The sequence below is a fragment of the Polypterus senegalus genome, chromosome 2, assembly GCF_016835505.1.
Source record: "Polypterus senegalus isolate Bchr_013 chromosome 2, ASM1683550v1, whole genome shotgun sequence".
In the NCBI taxonomy this organism is placed as follows: domain Eukaryota; kingdom Metazoa; phylum Chordata; class Cladistia; order Polypteriformes; family Polypteridae; genus Polypterus; species Polypterus senegalus.
The window spans coordinates 13,083,840-13,107,103 of NC_053155.1; the positions used below are offsets into that span (position 1 = coordinate 13,083,840).

The window sequence follows — 23,264 nt, forward strand, 5'->3', positions numbered from 1 at the left end:
ATGACTGAAAGGCAGGACCTCAACACCGTACTGCAGGGCATGAACGCCCAGATCCAGTCCCTGCAGCAAGCACAGGCTACTACTACCCGGGAACTGGGGGCCGCGAAGGCAAAATTCGTGGACGCCGAAAGGGTAAGGGCCGACCCGCCTCGTCCACAACCTCCGTCCCTTGTCCCGATGACGGAGGCGGACGACATTGAGTCCTATTTGGGGATCTTTGAGAGGACGGCCACCCGGAACGCAGCGAGCCTATTATGACCTCCCTGAGGAGGAGGCCGCAGACTATAAGCTCCTGAAACAGTAGATCCTGGCACGCTACGGCATTACGCCGAGCCAGCAGGCGAGTGAATGGCGGAGCTGGCAGTTTGACCCCGAGAAGCCGGCCCGAGCACAGGCCTTCGACTTCTGGGGAAAAATGGGCCGGTGGCTGCGGCCCGAGGGCCCCCAAGCCCGGAAGGTTGTGGAGCAGGTGGCCTGTGAGGGCCTGGTCAATGCACTGCCCGGCTCCCTCGCCCAGCAGGTTCAGCGCCACCCCTATACGGACATGCCAGGACTCCTAGAAGTCCTGGAGCGCCAGCTCGCGGTTTTCCGAGCCGGGGGGGCAGAAAGGCAAGCTCGCGGGAACCGGCCGGGACGGGCGGCCACCCCCGAGCCCTCTCGACACGCTGCAGAAGCACCTCCCAGACCCCGACAAAAGCCGGCCTCTCCGCGCTGTTACAAGTGCAGGGAGACCGGCCACCTGCTACCAACCTGTCCGCTGAACACCCCCATGGAGCCGATGGACTGCACCTGGACCTCGGCGGAAAGGTACTGTACTCCACCGCACCCCTTGGAGTGTCCGAACACGGGAGTGGTGTTGGTAAACGGGCACTCAGTGGTGGCTCTCTTTGACTCCGGCAGCAACATAACTATTGTCGCTCGCCGTTATGTCTTACCGGGACAGTGGCTGAGCAAACATGTACGAGTCACATGTGTACACGGAGAGACCAGGGCTTAATGTTCCGCAGCATGCTATCTTTCCTGGAGGGGAGAATTGTCCAAACTGTTGGTCGCGGTGTTGCCCGAACCCCCCTTTCCAGTGATCCTGGGACAAGACTGGTCACAAAGAAAAAGCGGTAAGGCACGCACCGCCTCCTGGGAACCTCACTGGGTCTGGTTATGGAGGGACAAGGCACCCTTCCCGCGGTCTCCACGCCATGCACTGAGGCAAGCCACAATGGCGCATGCACAATGGGGGAGGTTTCTCAGGCGTCGGGCTCTGAACCGGGACCTCCCACCGGCGAAGGGACGAGCCAAGGAACACATCCCCCAACCTCTCAGTAGATCCCCTGAGCAGCTTGGACCACCAATTTCGCTCCACGCCTGCATCATTCAAAAGAGAACAATGGAATGACGATTCCCTGCGGTTTGCCAGGAATGCGATTGTTCTGCCAGGCAGCTCACAAGCTGATGGTTCCATGCCATGCGGGCCCTTCTTTGTCTTGGAGAATAATCTGTTGTATCGGGTGGCAACTCACGAGGGCGAGGTGCGGAAGCTGCTGCTAGTTCCGCGTACCTTCCGGCGGGAGGTATGCGAGCTAGCTCATGCACACCTCTTAGGCACCCACCTCGGGGCCAAGAAAACGTTGGAGAGAATCAAGCTCCGCTTTTACTGGCCCGGGATCAACGAGGAGGTCCGGCGCTTCTGTCAACCCTGTCCGGACTGCCAGATTCGCCAGATTCCTAGGAGGGACCGTGCTCCTCTCGTCCCGATACCCTGATAGATGTACCCTTTGACCGGATAGGGGTCGACTTAGTAGGACCCCTGGAACCCTCCAACCGTGGCCATAAGTATATATTGGTCATGGTTGATTATGCAACCCGGTACCCAGAGGCGGTTCCCTGCGCTCCACTACCACCAAAAACATCGCACTGGAACTAGTCAACCTCTTTTCAAGAGTGGGTATCCCTAAAGAAGTCCTCACGGACCAGGGTACTCCCTTCACTTCAGATACGTTCAGGAAGGTTGCCAAATTACTGAGAATAAAGCACCTGAAGACGTCTGTCTACCACCCCCAAACAGACGGACTGGTAGAACGTTTTAACCAGACGCTTAAACAGATGCTTCGCAAGGTAGTCAGCGCTGACGGCAGGAATTGGGACCAACTCCTGCCGCTGGTGCTCTTTGCCTACCGGGAGGTGCCCCAGGCCTCTACGGGCTTCTCCCCTTTTGAATTATTATATGGGCGACAGCCTCAGGGACTTTTGGATATTCTAAAAGAAGGCTGGGAGGCTGAGGCCCTTCCCTCCTCTAATATATTGGAGTATGTAGCGCAATTGCGCGACAGGCTCACCAAAGTCAGGCCACTCCTTAAAGACCACGTGACTCATGCGCAGGCAGCGCAGGCCCGGTGTTACAACCGCAACTCTGTCCTCCGGGAGTTCCGCCCGGGGGATCGAGTGATGGTACTCGTTCCCACCTCCCACTCCAAGCTACTAGCTCACTGGCTGGGGCCATACGAGGTTAAGGAAAGAAAGGCTCGTCGACTATTTAGTCAAGCAACCTAATCGTCGACCGAGCGAGAGGATCTATCACGTTAATTTGTTGAAGCCATGGAAGGACAGGGAGTAGACTCCCGAAACACATAGATCCCTCTCCCTATTCGCTAGCACGGCTGCTCTTAACCTCAGTGACGAGCTAACACCCCTACAACGGCGGGAGATTACCCAAGCCATCTACGCCGTCCCCGAAGTGGTGAGCGAGTCACCAGGCTGGACCTCGCTGATTGCCCACGATATAGTCACGGAACCCGGAGTAGTCGTCTGGGAGAGGCCCTACAGACTCCCGGAGGCAAAACGCGCCGAGGTGGAACTGGAGGTACAGCGGATGCTGAACTCGGACATTATCGAGGAAAGTCACAGTCCCTGGTCCAGCCCGATTGTCCTCGTTCCTAAGCCGGATGGGTCCTGGAGATTCTGTAATGACTTTAGACGTCTAAACCAGGTATCCAAGGTCGATGCCTACCCGATGCCCTGCATTGACGACCTGCTCGAGCGGCTGGGTGCGGCTCGATATCTGACTACTCTTGATATGACAAAAGGGTATTGGAAAATTCCCTTAACGGCATCTGCAAAAGAAAAAACTGCCTTTAGCACCCCTAGCGGACATTGGCAATACAAGGTCCTCCCATTTGGGCTGCACGGGGCCCCGGCGACCTTTCAACGTCTGGTGGATAGAGTGCTGAAGCCCCACCAGTCCTATAGTGCCGCCTACCTGGATGACGTCATCATCTATTCCGGCACCTGGGAGGAGCATCTATTGCAGCTCTCTGCTGTCCTCGCGACACTGGCTAAAGCCGGTCTTCGCATTAACCCCCGTAAGTGTTTTTTTGGCTTGAAGGAGGCCAAGTATTTAGGCTACCTTGTGGGACGAGGACAGGTGAGACCCCAATGTTCCAAAGTCAAAGACATCCTGGAATGGCCCCGTCCGAATACCAAGAGACAGGTGCAGGCTTTCTTGGGGCTAGCGGGGTACTACCGCCGGTTCGTCCCCCGTTTCTCCGAAAGGGCAGCACCCTTGACTAGCTTGACGAAGAAGGGCGCTCCCCTGCATGTGGTATGGAACGACAAAGCGGAACACACATTCAGTGCTACCCTTTATCCTCCAGACCGACGCTTCGGACACAGGCCTGGGCGGCGTGTTGAGCCAAAGGGTTGATGGTGTCGAGCACCCCGTGATGTACCTAAGCCGGAAACTGCTGGACCGATAGACCAGGTACGCGGCGGTGGAGAGGAAAGCCCTGGCTATTAAGTGGGCCGTGACTTATCTCCGGTATTACCTGTTGGGTCGCGAATTCACTCTGGTGACTGATCACGCTGCGCTTCAGTGGATGTCCCTCCACAAGGAGTCGAATCCGCGGGTCACCAGGTGGTTCCTGGACTTGCAGCCCTATAAGTTCACGGTTACTTATCGCCACGGCGGCCTTCAGGCCAACGCCGATGCCCTCTCTCGCGTCCACGACCTCTCGGTTAGGTCTGCCCAACCAGACGGTCTTGGGCTGAGGGGGGGGTTGTGTCACGCATGCGTGAGTAGGAGGCCGCGGACGGACCTGAAATCGCTTCGAAGGACGTTTGCCGGTAGGGAATGGCGGGGTACTAACCTTTCTGCTCTCTCTTCCAGGAAAAAAGATGCTCCGCCATCGTAGCCTGACCGCACCACGTCACTTCGCCCTTCCTCCGCCATCTTCCCTGACGTCAGCAATCCCGTCATCCCTCACGCCTCCTTCCCAGCATTCCTCCACTTCCGGCTCCTCCTATATAAAAATGGCCGCCGACGCAAGTGAAGGCGTCGTGCATATGAACAATTGTTTTTGTTGTTTATGACAGTTGACCTTGTTTATTTTGCTTATTTACAGTATATGGGGCTGGAAACCCCAACCCTTTACGCTGTGTTCTGTCCTTATTCTTTACACATGCTTTAACTCCTATCATCATGAAAATGATATCAATTACGTATCAATTATGACGTTCTACTTTAATGACAAAATAAACTATGTGATTAAAGTGTAAATTTCGAGATTAAAGTTGACATTTCAAGCTTTTTTCCCACTGTGCGCCTATTTTTTTTTTTTCTCTCTGTACTCTAATATGCTTCCTTATGACTGTCAGACTGTGGTCTACGACTCGCCTTTTCATGGTGACTTTGATATCTGACAACTTCTTATTTATTTTGGGTACTGTGTGACTGTTTAAACCAACAAATAGCACATTTTTCCTTGCCTTGACTTGGTATTCGCTGAAATTCTTCTGTTTCCCCCCGTGCTTTTACCATTGCCTTTTCACAGAACGTTGAGCTTAAGGGCTACTTATATTGATTTGCTTTTTCAAAGAGGCGTAATTCTGGGAGGAGTATTGGAGTGGCAGCAAGTGTGTTAATGTGCGTTACTTTTCACGCTGACCAGGATATATGTAGCGGAAGATCGTGGAAGTTGGTGTTCGCAGTGATTTATGCATCTGTATTTTTTTGTGCCTACGCACATTTCCTCTGTTGTACATACGCCATGTTTTAGTGTGAATTCTACACACACCATTATGCATGAGGCCCCTGGTCTGTGAGTGAAAAAGAAGGAGTCATTAGTGACCACAATTACGCCTGAAGCCAGTTGAGGTAAAGTTATCAACTTTCCAGAGCCTTGCAGATGCTGCCATTATGATTGCATGCGACAAGCACAGTAGGGTATACAGTACATTCAAACTGCATGTTAACATATTTGAATTAGAAAATCTGTCTCATTTTCCGCAGAGAGCGGATCAGCGAGCGGAAGCAGAGAGCGGATCAGCGAGCGGAAGCAGAGAGCGGATCAGCGAGCGCGCAGAGCGGCGCCTCCCACAGGCACGTAGCCCTTCGAAAGCACCCGAGCAAGTTCACCTGAGGTAAAGCCGGCAGCTGACCAGTAGAAATAACCGGCAGTGAGAAATTAAAGTCGATCGCTCAGCGGGTGGTGGAAACTTAAAGCGACGGTGATTCAGCTGAACATGGAAAGTGCCGAAGCACCTATAAAACGGCAAAGATGACTTCAACACTTAATGTAAGTTCTATCTGCTCTCTGCACATCGAGGGCACGTTTATATGTTGTGTGTCCTGCAGTATGTACAGCTCAGGTTTTTCTGGCCGACAGTGCAGATAGCTTCACCTGCCAAAAATGTTTAGTTAATTTAGAGTTGGTTGGGAAAATACGCGAATTGGAGGACCGCGTTAGGAATCTGATAACGATTAGGCAAACCGAAAATTGGATCGACTCGGTTTGTTTAGACAATTCGGCTACATCTGATTCGGCTTCAGTCTCTCCAGGTCCCACTGTAGTCAGTGCGAGGCCGAAATCAGCAGCACCAATTCAGCCAAAGGGCGAGTGGGTAACAGTAAGACGGGGGTCTAAGAATCCAAAATTTAGTCCCCAGCACCCAGGTCACCAATTGGACCCAGAACAGGTTCTCAGCTCTCCAGCGGCTGTGGAAACTGAGAATAATAAAGTGCTCATAATTGGCGATTCCATAGTGCGGAATGTTAGAATTCCAAACTATGTTAAACCAGCAGTTAATGTTAAGTGCCTTGCAGGGGCCAAGATTTCTGGCATAAAGGCCGCATTGGACCGTGTTGCCGACGATGAAGTATCTACCTTATTGCTGCATGTCGGCACTAATGATATTTATTTACAGCAATCTGAGGTATTAAAGCGGAACTTCATCTCTATGCACCAAAGCTAAAACAAAATGTCGGAATTTAATTGTATCTGGTCCCTTACCAAGATTATATAGAGGGATGTGATTTATAGCAGATTGCATTCCTTTCACTGCTGGCTAGAAACCTGGTGTGCAAATAAAAGCATAGCATTTGTGAACTATTGGGATGATTTTTGGGAAAGGCCTGGATTTTTCAGAAGAGATGGTCTTCATCCTAACTGGAGGGATCTTATGTATTATCCCAAAATATGGCAGCAAAACTGCCTGGTTGACTGATTAGAGCACCATCCAGGCCGCAGTCATGTGATCTTAAATCACAGGCTGTTCTTTATCCCACCTGTTATTTTCCTGAAGCTGTTACCCATAATCCCTGTTGTGGGGCATCCAGTAAATTTAGTCTTGATACAAACCATAAATTAATTGATAACCAAAAATAAGGTGTATAATTAGACCAAGGGATAAAACCAGACACTCCACCAGGGGCATCTGTAATAGAAATTTAATTCAAATTAAAACAAAAAATATATCAGCAGTTCAGAAAGAACCATGCAGTTTTAAATGCTGTTTATTGAACATTCGCTCTCTTGGCACTAAAGCTGTTTTGGTAAATGATATAATATTAAGTACAAAATCTGATCTGTGTCTTCTTACTGAAACCTGGCTTAGTAAATGTGACACTGTTCCCTAGCTGAGGCGTCACCAGATGGATACTCGTTCCTTCATAAGTCTAGAGATTCTGGTCGAGGAGGAGGCCTTGGAATAATTCATTGTAACAAAATGCAAATCACTCCTAAAAATTTAGGCAACTTTACATCCTTTGAGGCATTCATTTTAAATATTAAAACAGATTCCAACACAATTATAGTGCTAGTCTACAGACCACCAGGGCCATATTCATTGTTCATGACTGAATTTAGCAACCTTCTGTCTGATTTGGCTATAAATTATGATCACGTAGTTCTGATGGGGATTTTAATGTACACATTGATGTGGAAACTGACACTTTTAGCAAATGTTTTACTTATTTGTTAAATTCAGTAGGATTTTGTCAGATTGTCAAAGGTCCAACTCATAATCATAACCATACATTAGATTTAATTATAACTTACAAAGTTGAAATTCAAAATTTAAATATTACTCCATTAAATGTAGTTATTTCCGATCACTTCTTAATTACGTTTGATTTAGTTCTGCCCATGCCAGCGCACTCACAGATTAAAACAAAGACAGTGCGACATCTAGATTGTAATTCTGCTTCAAAATTTATAGATACCTTGAGTAAGTCGAGTGTAATTGTGGAAAACCATTTAGATCAGTTAACATCAAATGTAAACGTGGCAAACAATTTAGATCAGCTAATATCACATTATAATGTGACCTTGAGAGATGCTCTGGACACAGTGGCTCCCCTAAAACAAAAGTGATCAAAGCACATAGAAACTCTCCCTGGTTTAATGAAAACACTCGAGCTCTTAAATTAGAGTGTCGAAAACTGGAGCAGATGGAGAACAACAAAGCTACATGTCTTTCAAATTGCATGGACAGAGAGTGTAAATAAATATAAAAAAGCCCTCTTTAAAGCTCGCTCAGAATACTATTCTACATTAATAGATAGCAATAATAAAAATCCTAGGGTACTTTTTAGAGCAGTGGCTAAATTAACAAATGGGAATTCAGATCAACAGTGCAAAATACCAACAGATATTAGCAGTACAGACTTTATGAACTTCTTCAATGAGAAAATTAAAAATATAAGATCCCAGATCTCAGCATCACAGTACAAACCAAATACTAGCTTAGCAGACCCTGTCACATTGCATTCAGCACTTTAATAATTTTAATCCTGTAACTCACCAGGAAGTCTTAACTTTAATTACTAAAATGAAGCCCACTACTTGTTCCCTAGATCCAGTGCCAACAAAACTAGTAAAAAGTGCAATGGATGTTCTTGCAGCCCTATTCTAACCGTTATCAATAGTTCATTACTGCATGGCACAGTACCTGATGCACTAAAAGTGTCAGTCATTAAACCTTTACTTAAAAAGTCAGACCTAGACCCACACATACTAAATAACTATAGGCCTATTTCAAATTTACCATTTCTCTCTAAAATACTAGAGAAAGTAGTCGCCAGTCAGCTTCAGTCACACCTTACGCATTACAATTTATTTGAGAAATTCCAGTCTGGCTTTCGCACTGGTCATAGTACAGAAACGGCACTAACACGGGTTGTAAATGACATTCTGATATCCTCTGATGAAGGAAATTCCACTGTAATTATGTTGTTGGACTTAAGTGCAGCATTTGACACCATTGACCATTCATTTTACTGCACAGGCTAGAAAACGATGTTGGGCTTACAGGCCCGTGCTCGCTTGGTTCAGTTCTTATTTATCAAATCGATTCCAGTATGTACAGAAATGTGTAGACAGTACTCCATCACTATACACAGAAGTTCAATATGGTGTCCCGCAGGGCTCAGTACTGGGACCTTTACTGTTTTCACTTTACTTGCTTCCACTGGGATCTCTCATTAGGAAACATAATGTTAATTTTCACTCGTATGCAGATGACATCCAGTTATACCTTTCATTTAAATCAAATGAAGTTTCTCTGATGTTGTCTTTAATTAGTTGTGTTAGTGAATTAAAGGAATGGATGAATGAGAACTACTTGTCTTTAAATACAGATAAAACAGAGATGTTAATTGTTGGAGGGAATGACGCTGATCACAGCAATATTTTGTCGTCATTTAACTCAGTTGGAATCCCAATTAATTTTACTGAATCAGCCCGCAATCTAGGTGTTATCTTTGACTCTAGCATGTCATTTAAAGCATATTACAAAGTCGTCCAAAACATGTTTTTCCATCTTAAAAATGTTAGGAAATTAAGGCGCTTTCTATATAAACAGGATTGTGAGAAATTAATTCATGCATTTATCTCTAGTAGGATTGACTACTGCAATGCGGTGTTCTCAAGATCTCAAGATGCCGGTCTGCTTAGGATTCCAAGGATTAATAAAATAACAGTGGGAGGTCGAGCTTTTAGTTACAGGGCCCCTAAACTGTGGAATGGTCTTCCTGCTTCCATAAGAGATGCCCCTTCAGTCTCAGCCTTTAAATCCCAGCTGAAGACTCACTACTTCAGTTTAGCATATCCTGACTAGAGCTGCTGATTAACTGTACATACTGCATCTCTGTTGTTAGTCATTAGCACTATAACATAAGTAACATGATAATTATATTTGAATACTAACCCTCACCTATTCTGTTTCTTTTCTCGGTACCCAAATGTGGCCATTGGTGCCACGGCCCACCTGCCAAGTTGTTTGGCTGCCTATGGTAAAGTCATCCCTGATGGAGGATCACAGGAATCATGGGAAAGAGGGGTCCTTTCATCGGAGCAACGTTTCAGCCGTGGCATGGCCAAATGGGGAGGCAGCTAGATGGATGAGGTCTCCAGGACTCTAAAAATATCCAAACCTAATTATGTCATACCATCTACCGTTAATACGTACTTCTAAAATTTTTATTATTATGCTGTCTTAAGGAATTGTTCTGTTGTGTATATTGTATTGTATTGACCCCCTACTTTTGACACCCACTGCACGCCCAACCTACCTGGAAAGGGGTCTCTCTTTGAACTGCCTTTCCGAGGTTTCTTCCATTTTTCCTACAAGGTTTTATTGGGAGTTTTTCCTTGTCTTCTCAGAGAGTCAAGGCTGGGGGGCTGTCAAAAGGCAGGGCCTGTTAAAGCCCATTGCGGCACTTCCTGTGTGATTTTGGGCTATACAAAAATAAACTGTATTGTATTGTAAACTGTATTTTGCTAGGCCAACCAGAAAGATGACATTTTTCCAACAGCCTGGGCTTACTGCACTGAGCACATGTTGCGCTACTGCAAAAATCCTAGGCTACTGGAAAAATATGACTTCCCATTCCAGATGGCATCGCACATGGCAAAGCACCGAGCCCAACTGCAATGAGACAGATATCCATTTTGCCTACAATGTAAACTTTAAGTTGTAAGTGTTTACATTTTTTCAGGACATTATATACATAGGACTGGTGAAGGTGATCATATACTATAAACAATGACAATGTGATGAAGGTGAACATGTTTTATAGGGTTATCGAATACTACATCTGGTCCAAAATTTGTATATAATAAGAAAACAGGTGTTGAATATTATTTTAGAATTTTAAATTGCAAAATCATGGAACAAATTTTCCATGGAACTCTTTTTAAAGGGAGGCAAAAAGTAATCACAACCATTGTAAAAATGACAGGCTCCGGTAGCTGAAAATAGAGTACACCCAATGGGAAAAACCAATATAATTAATCTCCGGTGTCTTCTGAAGGGGCCAATCCTTAAGGAGAAGACGGCCTTAAATAAGGTGCCATCCTCCCAGAAGAGGCGACTTTGATGAAGCTGTAGTTTAACTGAAGGGCGCCTCGTAAGACCAGTTACCTGTTTTTATAAAATACCATAAATCACCTCCAGACAAATGCAGCTTTCTTTGTTAATTTTTTATTTGAGGATTGCTAAATTTGCCCTCGTTAAGAGAACCTTAAAATATTTTTTTCATTTCTAAACTACAAACATCAGTGCCTTGATCTGCTACTGACAGCACTCACTATAGTGACACCAGTAGTGATGCTTAAAGGACAGCCGTCCACTGCTCTGGGCAGTCCGGAAATCTGTGAAAATTATCTGAAAACTGAAACGTCTTATCTGACCTCAATATATCTGCGGCAACATTTAAAATCCAAAAAGGGTCTACCAGACAAGAGCCTTCTTCAAAAAGGTAACATATTTAAATTAACTTTCTATAGAGCAATACCAAAAAGTGAAAATTTATTGAACAAGGGTTACAAGATTTGAGTCTATTATTGTAAATGAAGGAGCTTCCTAATAATTCAGAGGTATTTGCACTGATGCTTCCGTTATTTAACTTAGAGCCAGAATACAACACTATAGTACCTTAAAATGCTAAATAAGCATATTTGGGATAAAACAAAACAGGCAATCTTCATGTATTTGTATCTTATAATCTCATCTTTATTCATTCCATCCATCCCTCAGTCCACAGACACACACTTACACTGATTGGCACAGCTACATTTTCTTTTATTAATACGAAAAGCACCTACTGCAGTTGCCTGTGTCTATCTGACTGTTTACATGAAACAACTCAGCTCCCAGTGGACTGATATTGTTGAAATCTGACACAGCTCATCTCTAAGGAAATGTGTCCGGACAGTTGAATTTTCATTGAGATATTTCGAATATTGCGCGCTGCACAAAGTTCCAAAATTTCAAAATCTCCCATTGAAAAGAACTGGCGAATTTGCAAACTTGTGTATCTTAAAACAGAGAAACGTTCTGTGAAACTTGGATTACTTTACCGTTGCAGATTTACCTTGAGAGAGGTCGTTTAAGATTGAATATTTTTCCTCCTTTATTTTCCTTCCTATTTTATTATATTTTCCTACTGGCAGCAAGTTACAAGTTAGTGTAACGTTAGGTGTGTGCGTGTGCACAAGCTTATAGTACGGACACTCACTTCTCCTGGGGCTTGAAGTAAGTTAACCGTAAAAATAAAGAAAAACAAAGGTTACGTATCTTCAAATTAATGTAAGAGGAAAGGAATTATATAATCAGTATTTGTATGTTCTCTCCATTTAAACCACACTAAAAACTACCTCATGGCTGCATTATCTTCAAATTGTATATTTTTTCTGACACTTCGAAGCTCAGCAACTACTCTATGTCTTGGTCTGAAGCAGGCAACAATTTTATCCTGAGGTTTAAGAAAATATTTTAACTATTCATTTTCAAAAATGGTATGTTCAATAAATTTCAGCTACAAATAGCCGCAAGCTCTAATTGACAACTAACAACTGCACATCAATCGGTGCCATATTTACATCACTTGAATTGGAATCTGCCATCTACTGAGCCACCACAGGCCTATTTAGGCTACAATTTTAAATACATGACATTGGAAACTACTCTGTTTTTAATGTAGTCTACTAACGCATATAGAAAAGGGGGATCAGAAAATTCCCAGAATCAGTCAATACGTGGCAGTAGGGTGTAGTTATCTAATATGCCACTAGGCATCGTATACCAACAGTGTGTTTAATCAGTGTTCTGCGTAGCATCGTACTGAATTGATCAAATATGTATTTCTGTCATTTTGTTTATAATCGTGAATGTGACTTGGGAGATTTTGTTTCTTTCAGCCACAATGACAGATTTTCAGGAGACAATTATGATCACGTTTTTCGACATTGACTGACTTGTTCCCCATGGACAGACTGTTAATCAGCAGCATTACATTGAACTGCTCAGACGTCAACAGGGAAGCATCAAACAAACAAGCAGTGGCGCACCCAAAAAATGCAGTTTACTCCAGGGCAATGCATCTGCACACACCATCAAAGAGTTTTTAAACAAAAAAATGTAGTGGGTTTACGTGTTCTTCAATAACCTAGTTATTCACAGAAACCTGATTTCTAAAATGCCATATAAACCTGTTTTATGATTTGAGAAACTGGGTTATTGGCCTCGGAGAAAACAGGTAGATTTCTCTGCGAATAAACTGAGTATGTGGCCGTGTAATCTGGTTACAGTTAAGGATTTTGCATTCTGCACATGTCTGTTGCACTCTTTTAGCCCGTGCATGTATTCGCTTGACACTTTCAGCTGCCCACAGGTAGAAGCAACCACAAAATAAATTTACTGAAGCAAATGTTTAAGTGATTGTTTTTTTTCTTCACCTGGCTGAAATAATCTGTCTCAATAATTCCTTAGAAGGAGAACAGGCCAGGAGAACATTACCCTGAAGAATTTTTTGATATTGGGTTGAATTCATGCGACCCTCGACTTTAACAAGGGCCCCAGACCCTGAACTAACCACACAGCCCCACAGCATGATGGAACCTCCACCAAATTTGACAGTAGGTAGCAGGTGTTTTTCTTGGAATGCGGTTGTTCTTCCGCTATGCAAAGCGCTTTTTGTTCTGACCAAATAACTCCATTTGTGTCTCATCAGTCCAAAGCACTTTGTTCCAAAATGAATCTGGCTTGTCTAAATGAGCATTTGCATACAACAAGCGACTCTGTAAGTGGTGTGAGTGCATAAAGGGCTTCTTTCTCATCACCCTGCCATACAGATGTTCTTTGTGCAAATTGCGCTGAATTGTAGAACGATGTACAGATACACCATCTGCAGCGAGATGTTCTTGCAGGTCTTTGAAGGTGATCTGTGGGTTGTCTTTCACCATTCTCACAATCCTTCCTCTGCATATGACGCTCCTGTACTTTTCTTGGCCTGCCATACCTGCTGGGTTTAACAGCAACTGTGCCTGTGGCCTTCCATTTCCTGATTGCATTCCTTACAGTTGAAACTGACAGTTTGAACCTCTGAGATCGCTTTTTGTAGCCTTCCCCTAAACAACGAGACTCAACAATCTTTGTTTTCAGATCTTTGGAGAGTCGCTTTGAGGATCCCATGCTGTCTGTCACTCTTCAGAGGAGAGTCAAAGGGAAGGAAGCACAACTTGCAGTTGACCACCTTAAATACCTTTGACCACTCATGATTGGACACTCCTGTCTGTGAAGTTCAAGGCTAACAAGCTCATCCAACCAATTTGGTGTTGCCAGTAATCAAGATTGAGCAGTGACAGGCATTCAAATCAGCAAAATGACAAGGGAACCCACATTTGTGCACAGCCAGCTTTTCACATTTGATTTAATTTCATACAACTAAATACTGCTTCACTAAAAATCTATTATGTAGTGCCTTTCATATCTATCTATCTATCTATCTATCTATCTATCTATCTATCTATCTATCTATAGCATCTTTCATATCTATCTATCTATCTATCTATCTATCTATCTATCTATCTACAGTATTCTAGTTGTGCTATTTTTTGGTGAAAACTTGCTATTTTTAAGCCGTTCTTGGGATATAATTTTTTTAAGGACCCTGCATCCATCCCTGCATGTAGGCCCTCCAACCTGCAGGGAAAAACCTGGGTAATGGTTGCAGCAAATCGCTATATCAGCGCATGTTCCTAACACCACACCACCACCTGCAACCCTGCTGTATATTGAGATGTGGCTTCTCTCTAGACAGGCAGTCTAGACAAGCCATAAAAACTGTAAAAGAAAGTACCATTACACATTAAGGAGATCCCTGTTTAACAGCAATGATGCTCATTATCAAAACAAAAATAAAATGCAAAAAAATTGAATGTATTTGTACAGAGATCATTAGCAATCGAGGATAGTGTGATCCTATAGGTAGTCTGGCTCTGACAGTTCTGGTTTATGGAGTCAATGGCGACTTTTGGTCATGTCATTTTTTTTTACTCGGGTGACCAGAGTAAAAACCGCAGACCCAAGGCATTGTTATTAGTTTTTGAAGGGTTCTCCTCCACTCTAGGACTGGAAGAGGAAGAGAGATTAGTAGCTGCGTCTCCCTCCTATTTGTCTCCAAGTTTACCATGCAAGGTACGCACAGGCGCAGGTGTGTGACAATGTATGGAAAGTATGCAAGCTGAAGTGACCTTTCACAGGTTAAATTTAAAGCAGTAAATAAAGCTGTAATTGAAGTCCTTCAGATGTTTAAAGATTGGTGATAGGCAAGAATGAGTTGCTTAGGGAAGAAGGGTGATTTAATTATCATATATTTGATTTATCAACCCATTTACAATACTGTAGCTATGGCCTTAAAAAATGTTTTATGAAAAATTACCCCATATTTGAAATTTATTTTAATAAAACATTGTGGCCATGGTGAGGGGGTTGAGTCACTTCTTAAACTTCACCTATGGTTAAAATCGGCACTTTGACTCTTAAGATTTCTACATAGTTCTGCTTTTTTGCTTTCAAGTTTATAGGATAGCCATAGGCTCCATTTACGATTTTTGAAAATGCAATCTTGCTAAAATGTTGTGATTTTGTGCCTTCTGCTTGTGACACCATTGGCAGCGCCAATAGCAGCACTATTTTTAGCAAAAAAAAATTCTTGTAAGCCCCACCAAACTGGGATGAAGATTCAGTTTTTGGCGCCTCATTAGTTTGACTTCAGTTCTTTCCAGACTACATTCACTTCCCAATCCTTACCATTCAAATAATATCTCTCTACGAGATCATATATAATGTACTCAAACCAGAGGTTCTTCTTTAATCTAGCTCTTACACTTTTCTCATCATCCGTTTTTCTTCCTTCTCATCTGCCAGTTGAAATTTTGCCAAAACCGAAAAAGGTGTCGCTAGTTAAGCAGAGCCAATTTACGCTCCAAAACGCAGAGGTAGCCTGGCTCCCCACGCCTGATGTCACGCTACCCCCTCCCCTCTGGCCACTGTGTGTCTCTCAGATTAATGTGAATAAATCGGTACCACAAATTAACTATGATACTTAATGAGATGAAAGAAGTTGCAAAATAAACCGGAATGGTCAAGGAAATGACAGAAAAAATCCCGATCTAAATCCGTTAAGTAGTTCTCTCGTGAAAAGTGGGCATACATACAGACAGACAGATAGACAATGTATTTTATATATATATATATATATATATATATATATATATATATATATAAAATACCATATATATCAAAATACCTGCGGTGAAATACTGTCTGAATATTTTTATTAATAAAAAGTAAACATTTTAGACTGAAGGAAAATATGTAAAAAATTAATTGTTAAGGATCTCTCTGTATACCACGTTGTCAGTTTGGCCCTCTGGTTGTAATATGACTAAGCTGTGTGCTGAGCTCACTCTTGAGCATGCAACATACAGTTGGCCATGTGAAAAGCAATCCTGCCTCAAATCAATGCCAACCTTTTGTAGTGTTTGTCCCTGAGACTTTGCGAAGCAGAGCCTTACTGGAAATTGCATTGACGGTTCTCCAAAGGTGTAAAATATTTGCCCATTTCGGTACACTTGAAAGCGACAACCAAAGAATTCAGCGGCAGCCATCAACTCACACGCAAAACCATAGGTGAAGGGCTTAAGCATTTCACTCTTCTAGTGCTCCTGTGTAGTATAATTATCTCCTGTACCATCATCAGTCCACACTTTGAACTTCTCCCAGTCATTTAATACATAAGACAAAATGGATATCAAAAGTGAGCCTGATATGTCCGTGCAATATGTAACACAGAGAATGGAAAAGGCAGGCTCCATCTCCGGGCATAGACACCACTCGGTAAGTGATAGTTCTTTCATTGATGGTAATCACGTTGATAGACATTTTAATAGGGGTATAGTTGGAAGAATAAAGGGAATGATTACTTGATCAGTAAACAAAGTATAAAATACCTATACAATAAGTATAACAATCGTAATAAACTAACAATAAAACTGCGGAGAACACGTGGATTAAATAAAGGAAATGGGTATTTGAACAGTAAAGTAAGTCTAAAATAGCTACACAATAACTGTAACAATCGTAACAAATGAACAATAAAATAGGAGAGAACCCGTGAATTAAATAAAAAGGTTGCTTCGTTGGTGAAGCAAGGAAAAAGGACTTTCTTATATGTCGTTTGTTTTTAAAACAGTGCAGAAGCTGTGAGAAAGCTGCTTCCTTGGCGAAGCTCGTAAACGAAAGAAGACACCGCAGTGAACACAGAAGAGAACCCGTGGATTAAATAAAACCTACACAATAACTATAAAAATCATAATAAATGAACAATGAAACAGCGGAGAACCCGTGGATTAAATAAAAAGGCTGCTTCGTTGGCAAAGCAAGGAAAAAGGACTTTCTTATATATCGTTCGTTTATAAAACAGCGCAGAAGCTCTGAGAAAGCTGCTTCCTTCGCAAAGTAAGGAAACGACAGAAGAGACGGCGGGGACGCGGTAAGTGTTCGGCAAGGCAGCTGAAGCGCTGCATTATGGGATCTGTAGTTTATTGTGTTACCAGTGCTTCATATCCCCGGGCCATTAATAACAATAATACAGTATATAAAATGATCTTGCGGGCCGGATATAATTACACGCCGGGCCGGATGTTTCCTGCGGGCCTTGAGTTTGACACATATGGACTAAATAGAACTTGAAAAGATATATTTTTTCGTACATCGAGCCCGCGTGCTATTGTGGTTTTGCTTGCATGCCTCAATAAGTCATCCTCCCCTCGCTCTTACTTTTTACCGCTCATCTAATGAATACACTGAGTATGGCTTTACCAAAACAATCATTGATGGCGAATAAAGTATCCATTATTCGAGTATGTAGATCGGGGTATATATATACATATATATATATATACCCGCGTATCGCAGCTGAGACGTAGTGTGTTAAAGAAGCTATGAAAAAGAAAAGGGAACATTTTAAAAATAACGTAACATGACTGTCAATATACAGTAATTGTTTTGTGAGTTTTACTGAGTGTTGCTGTCATCAAGGATTTGATTATCATTATTTCTTTCAATCAGGTTCGTATTTGTAGGATGTGTTGTGTTCAAGTTACATTCCGTGTTTGTCAATCGTTGTAAAGATGACAGGTTTCATTCATCGATTCGTTTCTTACTGCATCAATAAACAGCTCGTCTTCTTCTTTATCTGAGACCCGACACACTGCATGCACGGGTTTTTTTACACTGTCTTCCTTTAGTGGGACATTGACTTTTCCACCGTGTGCTTTGTTTCCACAGTAGCTGCATTTATGAATATGCTTGTATGTATCAGACGCTTCATATTTTTTTGCTGCCTTTTCAATTGTGTAATTGTTTTTGTTCAGCTCTTTGGAACTGTTGCTTTTTGTCTGTGCACTGCGTCCAGTTCACGTGAGCCGCCGGTGTACATGCATCGAAGTTTCCCAGCTGTGCTGGTGCCATGTCGTGCTATGTCCATGGCTGTATTTAATGTTACCGAAGTCCCGGCACTTAAAACTTTCTCTCACAGTTTCGCTGAGTTTGTGCCAAACACCACCCTGACCATCTCATCTTCCTCTGCATAAGCACAGTCCTTCACCCGTGAATATTTACCCGTGGCAGTTTGATATTGGATTGCCGCTGACGGACAGCCTTATATGGGTAGGCACTAAATTACAAACGCCATAGGCAGCCTGTCTATGAACTTAATTTAAAGTGTAGGTTTACATCGTGCTTTGTTTCCGAAGTAGCAGAACTCATGAATATGGTTGTATATGTCACTTTCGCCGCTTCTTATTGTTTCGCTGCCTTCTCAATTATATAATGCATGTTTTCTTCAGAGCTTTTGGGCCTCTTCCTGGTTTTCTACGCATGCATGATTACGGGAAGGCGTGATGATGTCACACGAAACTCCTCCCCCCACGGGTTTCAAGCTCATCTCCATTACAGTAAATGGAGAAAACAGCTTCCAGTTATGACCATTACGCTTAGAATTTCGAAATGAAACCTGCCCAACTTTTGTAAGGAAGCTGTAAGGAATAACCCTACCAAATTTCAGCCTTCTACCTACACGGGAAGTTGGAGAATTAGTGATGAGTGAGTGAGTGAGTGAGGGCTTTGAGGTATATATATATATATATATATATTTATATATATATATATATATATATATATATATATATATATATATATATATATATGTACAGGGTGGTCCAGATCTAATTATGCAGATCCAGATCATCTGGATGACTTTGATTTATGTTCGGCGCAAAGACGATTCTTAATGTCATCAGTTCATACACTTCTCGATGGTCCGGGATTTTTTGGGTGATTTTCTATGTAATAAACGTAATAAGTTATAGCGTAATGAAAATTGCATAATTAGAAGATCTGGACCACTCTATATATATATATATATATATATATATATATATATATATATATATATACACAGTATATATTTAGGGCTGCTGTTGCTGCTGATTAAAATTTTTCATCAAATTTAACTACATATTAATCACAACTTATCGTATTTCCTTCAAACATATTCATATTTTTTATAAAGCAGAAATAACTCAGTGATGTATTTCTAATGCAAAACAGTTTTAATAATCTCTTGCCTATGCATTTTAAATCATTTCAGTTTATTGAACAGTTTTGTGTAACAGAAACAATGCGCAATGACCATCAAACCTCGTTTGAAATACTTCCACAAAGACAATGATGCGATAAATCTCTTGTCTGGAGTCCACATAACCAAAAAAGTCTCCAGCTATGCAAGATCATATTCAGGAAAGAACTTAGAGAATGGGTTTAGTAGACCATTTAACAGTCCTGCAGGCACAGGTTTTTTCTTTTGTTAATGAGTGACGTGGTATGCACTGCTCCTGCGTATGCTCAGTCATGTATTCTGTGGCCACCATGGAAACGAGTCTACTCCATTTTGTTTAATTTAACAACAGAGTCCAGACACTTACTCCAGTACCCTTTACTATTCCCTAAAGGAGAAAGAGAGACACTTACCCCGGATTTCTTGTTGTGGTGTCTTGTTTGCTGTCTCTAGTGTCTTTGGGGATAGAAGCGTCATTGTCATAGCTCCTATTTTGTCGAAACTCTCAGCTATTATTTCGCGGAGCTGAAACAAACAATAGACCGCTCACGGTAGCCTCACTATTCTCCTGGTTAGAGCCTGTAGGTTTTTCTTTATCACTTTGACCCCTCAAATTTACCTTTTCGCCTCCTGTTTCAAGGGGAGCCTTGTCGAAGAGAAAACCCCATGTCTTCTTGAGGAAGAACTCCTACTATTTGTGTGGGTCCCAGTCTCCCTGATTAAACAACATCCAGCTATCACCACAAAAGTCCATGCTCTCCTCTGGTGATCGCCAGTCCGCTGGATGTCAGTAAGTTCCCCATTTTAAGGTCTTTTATGGCTTATTTATGGCCCACTTTGTAGTATGTAAATTGTTTCTGAGTGTGTGGTATTTTTTTAAAAGGTTGAGGTCTAGTCACAATGAAAAGAAACTGCAGGTCCCTGCCAAAAGGATGGCCAGATATCCTGCTGACTATGCCAATTGTAACCAGTAGGAGGTGACTCCAAGCCCTACACCTCAGACACAATAATGCTTAACATAGTCACAGGTTCAACAATTGATTTTTTAATCCACCAAGCACTTCGTACAATACAGCACAACTAGTAATCACATGAAACATTGACTCTTTCCTCTCCTCAAATCGAGTGTCACCTGTTTTTATACTTGACACAGAACAGCTCCCAGTGATCAATCATGACTTGTAGGGAGCACTTATGGGCTTGTTTGAGAACCAGGGAGGTCCTCACTGACAGAGCCCTCTTGCAGCACCCAGGGACCCCAACAGGGTTACAATTTCTGACTCCAATTCCCATGAACCATCCAGCATACCACTGCCACCTAATGAATGGGGGAATGGAACTGTTCCTGGTTTTTGGCTTTTGCTGATCCATCCTCTGGCACCGTCCATGTTGTCAAGAGGTCATGCCATTGTCCAGCAGGGTTGACCGTCTGTCATCCACGGCACTCACATTACACATTTGATATCTACACCCCCTTCTGCTGTTCAATTGACTGATTCTGGGAATTTTTGAGTCCCCCTTTGTTTAATACTATTTAACTAGAATATTCAAGCAAAGAACCTGGCTGGTCCTTAAAATTAGAATAGTGGAAATATTGAGGTCCTAAACTTGAGTGGAAAGTCTTGAACTGAACTTATTTTGTAAAAAGAATTAATAAAAGAAGCATGAGATGCAAATGTATTTACCTTTTTCCATTGTATCCTTCCAGGTGCTACTGTTCATCTGAAACTATGAATTCCTCTCTTTCTTTATCTGAATTCGTTCTGGACTGCACCTTGAATTCCAGGCAGCAAACCTTCACAATTGCGATCCTTGGTTTAATTTATATGGTAACCCTATCTGGAAACCTCCTGGTGGTTCTAGTGATTATAATGAACCACAAACTACAAACACCAATGTTCATTTCCATTGGGACCCTGGCAGTGATAGACCTGGTTACCAGTACCAATCTTATCCCTAAAATGATGACGCTGCTCTTAACAAACTTTTCTACTGTACCTTATAATTTTTGTTTGCTGCAGATGTACATCATCCTGCATTTGGAGGTTTTCGAAACCCTTCTGTTGTCCATGATGGCAGTGGACCGCTACATTGCAGTGGTGCATCCACTTAGATACCCTTCTCTAGTTTCAAACAAAGTGATTTGGGTTGTGGTCTTACTGTCCAATGCTGTTGGTATCATGGTCATTACCCCGTTTGTCATGTTTGCTAAAGAGCTTCGTTTTTGTCACACTAATGTCTTGCCATATTGTTTTTGTGACTACACCACGATGGTTCGAGTGGCATGCAATGAAGATCCCAAGTATTTAATTCTTATATCTACAGTGGCCGCTATCCTTGGTGGAGTTCCATTGCTTCTCATCCTGTTCTCCTATGGCAGGATTGCTCAGGTGGCCCTCCGAATTTCTTCTACTGATGGCAAAAGGAAAGTTTTCAGCACTTGTCTCACTCACCTGCTGGTTGTGGAGCTTCTTTACATTCCTCTACTGACCTCGTACATATTCCCCGGGGCAGGAGTACAACTGTCTGCTGAGACCTACAATACCATGGTCATTGTGGGGAATATCGTCCCACCTATGATGAATCCCTTAATCTATAGCTTCAGGAACAAGGAGATAAAGAATGGCATTTACAGACTTTTTACAGGAAAGAGAACTTCACCTGATATGGACAAACATTAGCAGAATCCTGATCTCCTGCAGAGTACACCAAGTCTGGACATTTTATACATTAATATTTTGTTTTCTAAGAGATACCAAAATAAAAAATAATAATAAAATGGCAATGTTAAAATAAATAATCAAATAAAAAGTAGAACAATATATACAATTTGGCTGCCCCAAATCTTTATGATGTCTTTGACTCATTATTATCACAATATATATAAAATACCTTACCTTTCTTTGCAGAATCATTTCAAAATGGAGTATAATGACAATGATGAAGCTCGGTTTGGGAATTTCAGACTTGTCTTACTAACTCCATCCTCACACTGCATATCTTTTCCTACAATCTTCCATTGTTGTTTTCATTTAAAGATTCAGAATGAGTTGTAGAAAGTTTCCATGTGTGCCTATTTTGTAGTATCACAACACTTTTAACAGCCCATCCCATAAGAAGATGTTGCTGCTCAACAGTGGATTTTGGGTGTCTCATGAGATTTACATTTACTTATTTGGCTGACACTTTTATCCAAGGTGACTTACAACATTTATGATACGATTGGTGACATTTCTTTTAGTTTTCCAATCAGAGCACAGGCAGGTCATGGTACTGGCTCAGGGTCACACTGTGGTGTCAGTAGTGGGATTTGAGTTCACAGATTCAGAGTCTGAGGTCAAAAGCCATAACCATTGTGTCACACTGCATAGAGGTTCCCATTGACATTTCTTTTAAGAATCAACTTTGTCACAGATGTTTCTCCTAAACTTCCTCTGGAGTCATGGCTTCAGACAAAAAGGAGACACAAGATGCACTGGAGGTAAAAGAAGTCAAAATGGAGAGATTGGTTTGAAAAGCACGGTGTTTCTTGTGAGTCTCTTTCTAGTCTTGTTTCTGACTCTTTCGAGGCTCCGTGTTTTTCGTTATTATTGGACTGATGCCTTTATCCAAGGTGACTCATGACATTTCAGATATGATCAGGTCCATTTCTTTTGTTTTCCAGTTGGAAATGTTCTCTCAGTGGTGTCAGTAGTGGGATCTGAACCCATAACCTCAAGGTCTGAAGTCCAAAGCCTTAACCACTGTCTACCTTTGCTTCCAGAGTAAGTTAATTGGAGCACAACAATACTAACGAGAGCAACAAATCATATAATGTGGAAGCAAGGACCACAGTTCTGTATTCATAGTAAAGTGTTTTACAGTTACAGTAGGTCCATAAATATTTGGACAGAGACAACTTTTTTTTCTCATTTTGGTTCTGTACATTACCACAATGAATTTTAAATGAAACAACTCTGATGCAGTTGAAGTGCAGACTTTCAGCTTTAATTCAGTGGGGTGAACAAAAAGATTACATAAAAATGTGAGG

The 23,264-nt window shown here is 42.4% G+C and overlaps 1 protein-coding gene across 1 annotated transcript; it reads left to right on the forward strand.

The window, feature by feature from the left end:
- LOC120524166 (olfactory receptor 10A5-like) lies at positions 1–21,915 on the forward strand. Its single transcript, XM_039746047.1, has 2 exons — positions 1–132; positions 21,256–21,915. The coding sequence occupies exons 1-2, from the start codon at positions 1–3 to the stop codon at positions 21,913–21,915; spliced, it is 792 nt and encodes a 263-aa protein (XP_039601981.1).
- The last annotated feature ends 1,349 nt before the right edge of the window (positions 21,916–23,264 follow it).